Below are 13,260 nucleotides of genomic sequence, written 5' to 3' on the forward strand. Positions count from 1 at the left end.
AAACCTGGTTTTATAGCGCTAAACCTCTCACTTTGATGACAGTCTCATCAAATTCCGTTATATTTACATTGATGCGTTAACTAAATAGAAACAATAATTAAAAAAGTTAAAATATGGGTACATCAGTCATTATCGTATAACAATTTTAAAAGGAACAATTTAACAGACACAAAAACATCTATAATCTACAAACACTTTCATTTTAAATTTACATAGGCAATGCCAGCACCCAGGGTCAAAAAATGAATAAACTTCAGAAATAGACCGAGATTGAAAATAGTCCAAAAGTTATATATAGCATTAATCGTAAAACAATTTTAAAAGGAACAATTTAACAGAACACAAAAACATCTATCTACAAACACATTCATTGATTTGTGTGTCTGACGTCAGAAAATTTTATACGTCACATAGATTTGTCGTTCAATGTGCATACAAACAATTTTAAATTTTGCATAGGCAATGTAAGCATATAGGGTTAAAAAATCAACAGTATGTAAGAATAAATTTCAGAAATAGACCGAGATTGAAAATAGTCCAAAAGTTATATAGAATTTATAAGAATCCACAAATAGTTAATTCCACTACGCAATTGAATGATTTTGACGTTAATGGTTCAACGTATTTTGTAATTCACAATAGAAATATATCATAATGACATAAAATAGAACAATATCATACTGACGGGATCTTTTAAAGTACAGAGTCACGTTATAAGAACCAAAGAAATACAAAAAGTCGCATATACAAAACACGATACCAAAAAATGAAAGACAATACAAACACATTGACGAGATATATAAGTACCGAGCCACGTCACACGGATATCACATAAAACCATTCAACAGTAAAAGTAGTATTAATAATAGAACAAAGACAAATGAAACACGTTGTTAAGATGATAACCAACATCAGTACGCAGAATCTATACATCAAGACCATCGTGTTTTATTTGTGAAGTTGATACGGAATATTTATCAACAAGGTCTTGGTACCTTCCGATGAACTTTAAAAAAAAAAAGACAAGACGTTCTTTGACATACTCCTGGTTCATCAACTTTCTATTCAGACACTGATGACGTTTTACAAAGTCTGAGTAGGAGCTGCAAGCTCTTGAATATCGAATAAGTTGGGAAATATATATCCCATATGCAGGTGAAGTTGGTATATTGCTACTAAGGTGGGGGAAATTTATAATTTCAAAATTAAAATCGTTTCGTTTGTCATTGATTCTGGTAAGTCAAATTCGAGATATAAGTCTAAAAATGAGGCAGAGAAAGCCGTGTCTGTTGTTTTTTTAATCTCTAGTTCTGGGGGATATATTAATGGGACCCAATCAGAAAAGTTCGGATTGTTTATAGAAAGAACATCATCAATATAGCTGAAAGTGAAATTAAATAATCTGGCTTCTTTGATTCTCTTGTTTTTGACAAGTGTCTGGAGGAACTCCGATTCATAAGAAAATAAGGAGAAGTCGGCAAGAAGAGGCGCACAGTTTGTTCCCATAGGAATGTCGACAGTTTGTCATATTGACAATTGACATATTGAAACACAATATATAGTCAGCAATTCACTCTGGTAGCTATAGTCGACCAAGGATATGCACTGAGAATCCTGCATCCCATCCTACTAAATATCGATGTTTAGGAAACTTGGCTATTTAAAGACTTTGTTAGAAAAGAATAGAATTATTGAGAAAGTGGAATAATTTAGTGTGACATGTCACTTGATATTCATGTTTTTTTATCGGAGTGATGTGTATTGAATTATAAGGTGTCTTCGTCGAGGTCCGCGTTCAGCGGTCTGTTTGATTGTACATAGAATTGAATAGAATGTTTTTGTTTTCAGATGGTGTTACCTACAGCTTTGACAGGGTGACGAATGTATGGTTTTTTTTATGTATGGTTGAATTTTTTAATTTAAATTTCTTTGTCTACAGTTCGAGGGACACTGATTCCCTAGTGGTTTTCCACGTCGATTGAAGGCAAAGGGATTTTTCCTTTCCAAAGTGTGACTAATGCTGTCTTTAGTACAAATAAACAATTTATTTTTGGTTAATATATTTTCAGCAGACATGTGAAGAAACGAGTGGAAATACAATTGTCAATGTTCCTGATTATGAAGTAAAGAGTGTGTTTGATTCAACAACAGTAAAGAAAGAGACAAGCCAGCATAGTTTACACTTGGAGGTTAAGTCCCTTTGCTTACAAGCTTTCCACATGCTGAAGATGTTATTAGAATAATGACAATGTTCATTTTGATATGAGTTCATTCAACTTCATTGCTTTAACTCAACTTTTAAAAGTCTGTATGTGGTCAAATTCATGAGAATTTATTGAATTATGAACGATTTATAAAGAACTGTTTACATGCATCTTAAAATGTTTAGAAGTGTTTTAAAGTAATTTTAAAAGGAATAATATTTAATAAAAGTGTTGAATTTGTTTTGAGTATTGGGAATACTATTCCTTAAGGGAAAGCCTTGCTAGTGGTGTATTTTGAGATTGGCCTGCATATATGCTGTATGGACTATAGAGTTTTCTATGCCCATAACTTAACATGAACTGGATGCAAGATTATATCAATCACTGAGGATATGTGTATAACCTCATTGGTTGATATCTTTGGCGGAAGTACATGTGATACATCGTCATTCTTTCAATATCCAAGTGGTGGTTGGTTTAAGGGCCATGTTTGGTCAGGCAATACATATTGCCTGTTTGGGTTGATGAGGTTCTTGATAAGTCCCCCCTCTCCCACCCATAAGTACCAAAATGTGGATATGTTTTTATATTTATATTTCAATATTGGTATTACATGTATGCATTTTGGGTTGATGAGCACGAGACAACATTAGAAAAACATGAGCATTACCATGGGATCATGTTGACAAAACAAACCTTCGCTTTATCGATTTTCAAGGGAAAGGGCAATTAGGGCAAGTGTATTGGCATGTTTGTGTTTGCGTTTTCATTACAATAGTAAAAATAAGATTATACATCTCGGATGACAATAATGTTGATTATAATGCTTCATTTTATGAGCTCCAGAGTAGTTTTATAACTGAAAAACAACTGTGCACTATATCCAGTGAGCTCTTCTGCATTGCATTGTGCATGGTAGTCCACATTTTGGTTTCTGAAACGTTAAGATATTATCTTGTATTCGGTTCTATCCTCTAGAGATTTCTATGCCCATAACTTAACATGAACTGGATGCAAGATTATATCAATCACTGAGGATATTGTCACACTCACGTTACGTGTACGTCTTTTATTCAGGTAAATGTATTACCGTTCTTTCACTTTCTGTTTCATTACACTAGCTATCAATGAAGATGTTTTTATTACTAGTCACATCGGAAACTATTCACCATAAAATGGGTCCGTCCGGGGATCTTTCTGTATGTCAACTAAATGCACGTAGTTTATATTCTTTTGATAATGTATAAAAGTCTAACCGAACTAAGCTAGACGAAATTGAGTTCATTCTATATATATAGCTATGTAACGAATTCCAATATAATGTGATTTTTGTTAGTGAAACTTGGTTAAAAACAGATATCTCATTTGAAGATATTAAGATTGATAATCATAATATCCACAGGCGAGATAGGGCTGACGGTTCGAGTTACGGTGGTGTAACCATATATGTTTTCGACCCATTATATTCTTTGCGCCGTCACGAGGAACATACATGGTCTCGAATTCTTTATATATTGAAGTCATAACCAAGGATAGGTCTATCCTAGTTAGTGTTTGTTATAGACCATCGACCGTTACAGCCAATGAACGTCGTTAATTCACTGATAGCTTAACTGCAGTAGTTAAAAATATGAAATCACACAGTCCAGAAGTTTACTTGATTTTAGAAGACTTCAACGACCGGTGTGTTTCAGGGTTTGATAGTCTTAGTAACAACGAGCTCGGTCTAGCTCTTTTAATCTTTAATCTTGCACATAGATATGGGCTATCACAATTAATTGATGAACCGACCAGGAATACGGATAGCAGTGCAACTCTGTTAGACCTTATATTTACTGACAATGAACGTTGTGTATCGATCTTCGGGGTTAGTCTCCCTTACTTAATCTCGACCATTGTATTATTTTCTGTAAACTATCCCTCAAAGTAAGTAAATCACGTACCTTTCAGCGTCGTGTCTGGGTAAACAAGTCTGCTGATTTTAATAGTCTGAATACTGCATTATATAACACTCCCTTTGATTCCTTAAATGAAATTTTTGACAATGTAAACGACATTGCTAGTTGAACGGTTGACAGTATCACTTTCGCTTGTCCTGAATTTTAACCGAATAAAATAGTAGCTACTCGTCATAAAGATAAACCATGTAACGAGATTAGGCGAGCGATACGTAAGCGTGCTTGTTACTTCAAAAACATCAACGGACCCGAAGAGAGGAAGACAAGTTATATCCCATTGTTGCTAGGAGAGAGGCCAATCGCTTAATGAGATGTAAATCAAAGATATGAAATTAAAACCATTCGCTCATTTTCTAAATGAAAACAATAATCCTAGGAAATGTTGGTTCCTTAGTAATAAAATTGAGAATGGAAATGGGGAATGTGCCAAAGAGACAACAACCCGACCATAGAAAAAAAACAACAGCAGAGGATCACCAACAGGTCTTCAATGTAACGAGAAATTCCCGCACCCGGAGTCGTCCATCAGCTGGCCCCTAAACAAATATATACTAGTTCAGTGATAATGAACGCCATACTAATTTCCAAATTGTACACAAGAAACTAAAATTAAAATAATACAAGACTAGCAAAGGTCAGAAGCTCCTGACTTGGGACAGGCGCAAAAATGCGGCGGGGTTAAACATGTTTGTGAGATCTCAACCCTCCCCTATACCTCTAGTCAATGTAAAAAAGTAAACGCATAACAATACGCACATTAAAATTCAGTTCAAGAGAAGTCCGAGTCTGATGTCAGAAGATGTAACCAAAGAAAATAAACAAAATGACAATAATACATAAATAACAAAAAGTAAAATTACAAAAATACTGAACTTAGAGGAAGATCAATTGGGAAAGTCCATAATCACATGGCAAAATCATGAAAATGATTTGCCCGCTCTACCGCCATTTTCTTGTCTTATTGTAGAGCCTCTGCAGGAGATAGTGGCTGTCGAACCAGATGTTCTTAAATATTTAAGCCAATCTAACCCACATAAGTCATGTGGCCCAGATTGTATATCAAACCAAATTCTAAAGTTCATAGACTTACATACCCGTACAAAATCAAAAATCATCTTGTCCCAGATTATCTCTGTAATATTCATCCATTGTCCCATCATAACACTATAACTTAAGACGACATGCCAACTTGATACCTATCAGGTTAAGAACAGTAGCATACTATGATTCTTTTCTTCTAGCTACTATTATGGACTCGAATAGTTTGTCAGCTGAACTAATTTCAGCGACATCTTTTGCGAGTTTCAAAAGGTTGTTAAAGAAGAATCTCAATCTGTGTAGTAAAATAATATATTCACGAGGGCATGGTTTTGAGAAAAAGGTTCATACTAGATTACGCTTAATGCTTAGTGCTCTTAATGACCACTTGAACAAATATAATCTTACATCAAATAGGTTTTACTATTTCTACTTTGGTAACCATATTATTTGGTTGCAGTTGTTGATAATGTCATGCCTTAGCATATCTGAATTTCCTCGGCAGCGTACTTAGATACGGCGTAAGGACCAGATAATACAGCCATACGTCCTGCTTCACTGGTAATGTTGACAATGCGACCTTAAGACTTGAAAACCAATGAAAGAAAGATACGACTTGTTTCGACCATTCCAAAAGTATTTACTTCAATTACACTTTCATAGTCTGCTTTGTTCAACCATTCGATCGGCAAAACAGGTCCAGATATTCCATCATTGTTAACTAAGCCCAAGATGCCTTGCGATACAAAGCAAAATAAAACTATGCAATTAATATACGACGAAACTAAGAGTTATTATAGAATAGTGGGTCAATGGGTGGTAAAACAACAATACAATGTTAACGAAAATGACATTAAGATGTCAACTTTAAACTTCGTCTCCATCAAAGAAAATTAAAGTATCAATACCATACAGGTCTTATTGGTCAATATACTTATTGTAGTGCAATAGTATTATAACGGTAGAAGCCGTCGTTATTTGAATGATATACGTTGTTTACACCTTCACTCTAGTAGCGGAAGCACTGGAACGCTCTTTAAGACCTTATTTTATAATTTCGACATATGCAATCATTTTGCTCTCTGGAAATCGATGTCGGTTCCCATTTTGAATAGGAACCGTTTAGAAGCAGGCTCTTTTCAATTCTTTTGATACCATTTAACAATGTTTAAACACATAATTATGTTACACTCTTAATATATCATTATTTCACTGAACTATCAATTACTATATGTGTACAGCATTACAAATATATTGCAATACGTGTATTTTGGGGCACATTAAATTGAACAAATTCAAAAACTGTATCGATGCTTTTAGTTTTTGTTACGTCAAGAATGACAGGTTTGATTTTCGACGATGTCTCTTCCTTTAATTTCGCACATCCTTCCTTCGTATGACATCCAGCAAACACATGAAATCCTAGTACGTCTAACTGCTTTGTGAAAAAATGTCCAAATCCTGAGTCACAGCCTGTCACAATGATATACCGGTTTCCATAGTTACCGATTCTTTGTTTATTTTTAAACCATCTAATTGACAGTCACAGGAAAAGTACTATTGTCACATAAAGCCACGGGCTGAGATCCTTGGAAGGTAGAACAATGTTGTGATTGATATCTATTAGAAAATCTATAATATCATATTTTTTATAACTTCAAATATTGAAATAATATAGAATATGTCCATACTAGAGATTTATACGTTTTGTCATACACTGATTCTTATCAATAGATACAGTTTCGTGATCTTCGGATATATAATTATGTAATATTGATTCCGACAAATTGCCGATAAAACCAAGTGCGTTGTTTACAAGAACTTGCATACACGTGAAACTGGGAGGTTATAGGCATGAGTATAACCAACACTCGGTTGTAAATTAATATGGATGCTTTACTAAAATTCATGGGAGACTTCAAAATAACAGTCTCTTACAAATTCCCCACAAACCACAATCATAGCTATATATAACCCAGTAGTTAGTACTTTTGTATTGACATGAATTATTATTTATATGGTCATAATTATAAATCTCTTTACAAATCTTTAAATTTTGGAAAAAAAACTAATTTCATCCGCAGAAAAATGTTACTTTAGCTGGATTTTTTGGTCCTCATACGCTCTTCAACTTTGTACATTGTTTGGCCTTTTTAACTCTTTTTGATTCGAGCGCCACTGATGAGTCTTTTGTAGACGAAACGTGCGTCTCGCTCAAAAAAAAATGTGTGACGGGTTAAATATATTAGTGAGATTTTAACCCTTTATAAAACCTGGGAAATACTTGTACAAAGAACGATATCTCTTACATGTAAATGAATAAGTATATTGCACGGTAAAACATTCTAAGTAAAATTGTGTCATTCTCTTGTACATCTGTATTTTCTGTCGCAAAGAATCAACTTAAAGTTGTGTCTTACAATGTATTAGTCTATGCATTTCATAAACTTAACTACGATAAATATTATGTGACCATGTAAAAAATATACTGTACTTGAATTCATAAATAATAGTAAATGAATCAAAACAGTAAAAAATTCAAATATCTACATGCAGCAACGTTAACTAAGCAAAGTATAGTAAGCAAAAATATGCCATTTTTGTTTACTAAATTATAAAACTACATAACACAACTTTTTGCTTACCTCAAGTGCTGATTAGAAGGTCACTAGACTATATGTACATTTTATGTTTACATCAAATATTAACCGGAAGATACTTATGAATTTAAAAATAACTTAAGACTGAGTACGACAAAAAAAGAAAAAACTAATATTTGAAGTGTTATTTTTTTTAGAAATGATTAGCTGATATGGTTTGCCCATTTTAGTGCAGATAGATTACTTGTTATTTAGCTATGAAGCTGTAAACAGGCCTATCTTAACATATTTGGACTAAAATCATGGCACTCTTTTTATAAGTTATAAGCAACATCAATTAGTTACCCCAAAAGATATGTTAAACGCGTAAGCATCTTAAAAGGTTTGTAAAATACAGTTTGTATTAAGATATTTGTTTTGGTAAAAACTGTTACTCCGCCCTTAACATAGATGACAGGTTTCTAAAATGATGTTATTTAGCAACGTGTCACAAAATGAGAAAAATTGAAAAAAGCCGTTATGCAAATATGCTTAAATTTTTTATATAATATAAATACTTATGATTGATAGTTAAGTGTCTTATAAACACAAGAAGTAAGTTTCTTTTCAATAATGTTTGAATTCAAATTTACGTTTCTAAGGTAAAAAGATCATAACTTAAGCGAAACTTTAAATGTCAAAATGAACCACTGATAGTATGCCATAAGAAAATTAAAATATTTCCACGGGTAGAGCTACAGATCAAGTGTAGTTATTTGAGTGGCGGATACCAATACATGTACTCACGAAATGTATTTCTTAGCATTTACTATTGTTTGTCTGTTTGTCTTTTTCATTTTTAGCCATGGCGTTGTCAGTTTATTTTCGATTTATGAAAATGACTGACCATCTGGTATCTTTCGTCCCTCTTTTACCTTCATCAGAAATGCTCGATCCAATCAATTATATTTGGAGGATGCCTACATTTTCTACTCGTCGCCATTCCCTGACGGTTGTGAGTAATAAGGACTGAATGAACAAATTTCTGAAAAGTTTACTTATGAAGAAATAAGATATCTCCTTTCACAACACAAACGACGAGAAAATTCATGATAACAATTTGCATTATGATTATCCTAAGTTAGTCTTCTCTAAATCAGGAATTGGTATATTGAAAGCAAATATATAGTCAGCAATCCACTCTGGTAATCGACCAAGGATATGCACTAAGAATCCTGCATCCCATCCTACTAAATATCGATGTTTAGGAAACTTGGCTGTTAGTGCATGGACGTATGCATTAATGACATGGTCAATATTAGAACACGCTCCAATAGTTAGCCCTTTTTTGACCGATTTCTTATCTAAAAGTAAATTAAACAATATATATATATATTAACATTTCTAAGACACCAGCATGGCAATTCGTTGACCTGAATTTATTTGTATATCAGTTTTGTTAATTGTGTACACTGTCGTAAACTTCCATTCGATAGATGTGAAAAGTAAATTATAGTTCATTATATAGCTTAAAAGATAACAAACAAAAACAACATACAAACAAACATAAAAAAACGAAAAATTAATGCAGAAGACATTTTAATACAGATATTACAAATGTCCGTTGTTTTTCTATAATGACACTGTATGTCATTCATGAAATATCAAATAAAACACACATAACTTAACTTATATCGTTTACCATAGTATGAATAGTTGTCAGATTGGCATTCAGACCACATTTTCTTAATCTGTACATTTCTGACATTACTTGCGGTTTAGCCACAATAAAGCTATTTACATTGTGTGAGAAGAGTAACCTATTTTTATTAAGAACAAGCATCCATTCAAAAAGATAATTGATGCGTTCATATTGTTTTACGTCTTTTGTTTGTCTTTTACATAATTAATATTTTTCTAGCCAGTTTTAATTTTTTAAGTGCCTTTATAATGTCATCTTTTTGGAATTTTTTAATTGATCATGATAATAGTTGAAAGTTGAATAATCATAAAAGAGCGCGAACGATACCAGAGGAACATTCAAATTCATAGATCGAAAATAAACTGAGAACGCCACGGCTAAAAAAGAAAAAGACAAACACACAAATAACAGTACACAAGACATAACATAGAAAAAAAGACTAAGAAGCACAAACCCCATCAAAAACTTGGGGTTATCTCAGGTGTTCAGGTAGGATAAGCAGATCCTGCTCCTCTAACTGCATGCTTATCTGGCTTCTTCATGTCAGAAAATTTGTCAGTGGTTATCTCTATCGCCTTATGTTTGTTCATGGTATATTTAGAACGATTGGTAACAAATTTATATACAGATGGTAAAAGCTGTCTACAACTTGTCCTTTTCTTCTATTATGAGTTTGTTGTACATACTAGTATAACGTTGGTGTCTCAGTGGTATTTTTTCTTAATTTGTTTTAACATTTTCACATTAATTCTAAAAAAAAATACAGTTAATGCTTTGAACAACTTCAAACATCTCATGTCCTTGGATTCCCAATCATCACCAGAATAATATTACTAAATTATATCAAGGATTACTTAAAAAAAAACGATTCGGATGATACCAACAAAAAAAGACAACCACTCATTAGTCAAAGATACACTGACATATAATAGCAAAAATTGAAAAAAATGACTGAAAGTCGGGGTGATATGGCTATCAGATTATCAGATTATGATATCAGATGCTCTTGATAAGGGGTGTATCAAATTATAAAATATTGATTTGTTTTAATATTACCATTTTTCAGGATTATAAAGATGATTAATTTGTTTCATCAATCCTATTCAATGGCTTTAATAAAAAAAAATCTATACAAATCAAAGGAATAAAAAACTGTTTACAGACTTACACTGTTTAAGAAATCCAGGTCCAAAGTAATCCTGTATATCCATTTGAAGCTTGTCATAGTAAACATTTATAGTGTTACAGGTGACATCGGGATCTGTAATACGAGTTTGAAAACACCCGGGTTCAATGATATGAACTGATACCCCTCTTTTGTATAATTCGCGTCTGAAAGACAAGAAACGGAACATTAAGACCAATCAAACCTTTATCTCTTACAATTAAAATGCTGTCAAAAGGAAATTTATCACGGTTAAACATGTTGTTTAAATTTCTGAATGATAAATAGGACTTTTCTTGAAAATTGTTGTATAAAACGGTATAAAAAGGTTCAATTCATAAATGAGAGAGAAAAAAGCCCGCTTACTGTCAAAAATTACTTTCTGTAAAATTGCAAACCCTAAGGGGAATTGGAGAAAATGGATCACTAAGGCTTTTCTAGTCACAGAAGAACACCATCATCTGTTTGGAAGTTATCCTAATGAATATCCTATAATTTGAAATGTTGCTGAATAATGTGGGAAGTCCATGTATTGGAACAAGCATTACAATATCAGACATCTATATTAATACAAAACTCAAAACAACCAATAGATGAGGCCAGATTTTCGAAACGCGTCTCAATCGCCTCAAAATAGCAGGTGTCTCTATATTTAAATATATATATATATATATATATTTGTAGGATCCTTTACTATAGATAATTTAGCTGATCTGTAACAATAACATCTTCATGCCTTATATATCATGTACTGTAGTACGCCGCTAGATTAAAACTGACGTGGAAAGGTAACACATGCCCACCGAAAGCTCTTTTTATGAGAGCCCAGGTGGTCTAGCGGGACGGCTGCAGTGCAGGCGATTTGGTGTCACGATATCACAGTAGCATGGGTTCGAATCCCGGCGAGGGAAGAACCAAAAATTTGCGAAAGCAAATTTACAGATCTAACATTGTTGGGTTGATGTTTAGACGAGTTGTATATATATATATATATATATATATATATATTCCCTATTTCCATTCTCAATTTTATATGTGACATTTACTCCCCAGTTTGTCACTTAAAATCTGCCCTCCTGATTCAGTGAGTGTACCAGTCATTTCTATGTATCTCCTTTTACTCATATATTTGGCAGCAATAGTTTGACTTGAAATTTCGTTAGAATGTTTTTTGTTCTTAGTGATCGGATTCTTTCATGCGCTTTGATGACAGGCTTTAATAACGTCATACCTTAGCGCATCAGAATATCCCTCAGCAGCGTGCTTAGATACGGCGTACGGACCATATAATACAGCTATACGCCCTGCTACACTGGTGATGTTGACAACGCGACCTTTAGTTTTGAGAACCAATGGAAGAAAGATACGGGTTGTTTCGACCATACCTAAAGTATTTACTTCAAATACACTTTCATAGTCTGTTTTGTTTAACCACTCAATTGGAACAACAGGTCCGGCTATTCCAGCATTGTTAACTACTCCCCAGATTCCTTGCAAGAAAAAAAACAAATCAATAAATATACAAGGAAAGGAAACGATTTTTGGAATAGAAGACCAATAGTTTCGAAGAAAAGTAACCATATCATATATTATCCATTTATAAGCCCAAAATAAGGAAGTAATGTTTAAATATATATTTATTGTAGTGCTATGGTATTCTTATAATTTGTTTTCTGATGACGGAAGATCCGTAGTTATTTTCTTGATCAGCCTGAATGTTTTAACTATAATGTATAGAAGCAAGCTCCTTTCAAGTTAGTTGATAACATTTAACATACTTTTATAGATCGTTGGTTTCAATGAATTATCTTTTTTAGTACAACATAATAGATATAGCTCATTACCTGTATTTTTGGGCAAATTCAATTGAACGAATTCAAAAGCTCTTTCGATGCTATCAGTTTTTGATACGTCAAGCATGACAGGTTTGACTTTCGACGATGTCTCTTCGTTTAATTTGGCCAATCCTTCACCCGTTAGACATCCTGCAAAAACATAAAATCCTAGTTCGTCTAACTGCTTTGTGAGAGAATATCCAAATCCTGAGTCACATCCTGTTATAATGATATACCGGTTTCCATAGTTACCGATTATTTCTTTATTTCGATACCATTTAAGTAACAGCCACAGGAAAATTGATATTGCAACATAAATCCACATACTGAAAACTTTGGAAGTTAGAACAATATAGTAAGTGATCTTTATTAGAAAATATATTACATACTATATTTTTTTATATACTTTATGTATTCAAATGATATCAGATATGTCTAGACCAGGGATTTTGACCTTTTGATACACTGTTAGTGGGTTTTTTATCAATGGATACAGTTTGGTGACAATCAGAGTGTATCATGTAATATTGATTTTGAAAAAGTGCGGATAAAATCAAGTCGGTTGTTTACAAGGACTTGCAAATATAAGATATCTACTCTTACGCATATAAAAAACAGAGAAGGCCGTACCCCGACCTATAATGGTTTACTTTTATAAATTGTTATTTGGATGGAGAGTTGTCTCATTGACACTCATAACACATCTTCCTTTATCTATATAATTGGAATTTTAAATCATGCCTTTAAAAAATCTAGCTCACAGAATATAATTATCATCA

The 13,260-nt window shown here is 33.0% G+C and overlaps 1 protein-coding gene and 1 pseudogene across 1 annotated transcript; both read right to left on the minus strand.

The window, feature by feature from the left end:
* Nucleotides 1–5,276: 5,276 nt before the first annotated feature.
* On the minus strand, nucleotides 5,277–6,737 carry LOC139483039 (short-chain dehydrogenase/reductase family 9C member 7-like; annotated as a pseudogene).
* A 1,257-nt stretch (nucleotides 6,738–7,994) lies between these two features.
* LOC139481119 (retinol dehydrogenase 16-like) lies at nucleotides 7,995–12,852 on the minus strand. Its single transcript, XM_071264226.1, has 4 exons — nucleotides 12,491–12,852; nucleotides 11,878–12,136; nucleotides 10,650–10,813; nucleotides 7,995–9,143 (listed from the first exon to the last, which is right to left on the minus strand). Exons 1-4 carry the CDS (start codon nucleotides 12,804–12,806, stop codon nucleotides 8,911–8,913), a joined length of 972 nt encoding a protein of 323 aa, XP_071120327.1. The 5' UTR covers nucleotides 12,807–12,852; the 3' UTR covers nucleotides 7,995–8,910.
* Between the last annotated feature and the right edge of the window lie 408 nt (nucleotides 12,853–13,260).

The sequence above is a fragment of the Mytilus edulis genome, chromosome 7 (assembly GCF_963676685.1).
Source record: "Mytilus edulis chromosome 7, xbMytEdul2.2, whole genome shotgun sequence".
Lineage (NCBI taxonomy): Eukaryota > Metazoa > Mollusca > Bivalvia > Mytilida > Mytilidae > Mytilus > Mytilus edulis.

What these genes read in the sequence shown, in the direction of transcription:
- LOC139481119 (XM_071264226.1), bottom strand. Translation starts at nt 12,806, where the DNA reads ATGTGGATTTATGTTGCAATATCAATTTTCCTGTGGCTGTTACTTAAA. An exon ending in GGATATTCTGATGCGCTAAG is followed by an intron (nt 10,814 to 11,877) that starts GTATGACGTTAT and finishes CTTGTCTTTCAG; the next exon opens with ACGCGAATTATACAAAAGAG. An exon ending in ACCTGGATTTCTTAAACAGT is followed by an intron (nt 9,144 to 10,649) that starts GTAAGTCTGTAA and finishes ATTTACTTTTAG; the next exon opens with ATAAGAAATCGGTCAAAAAA.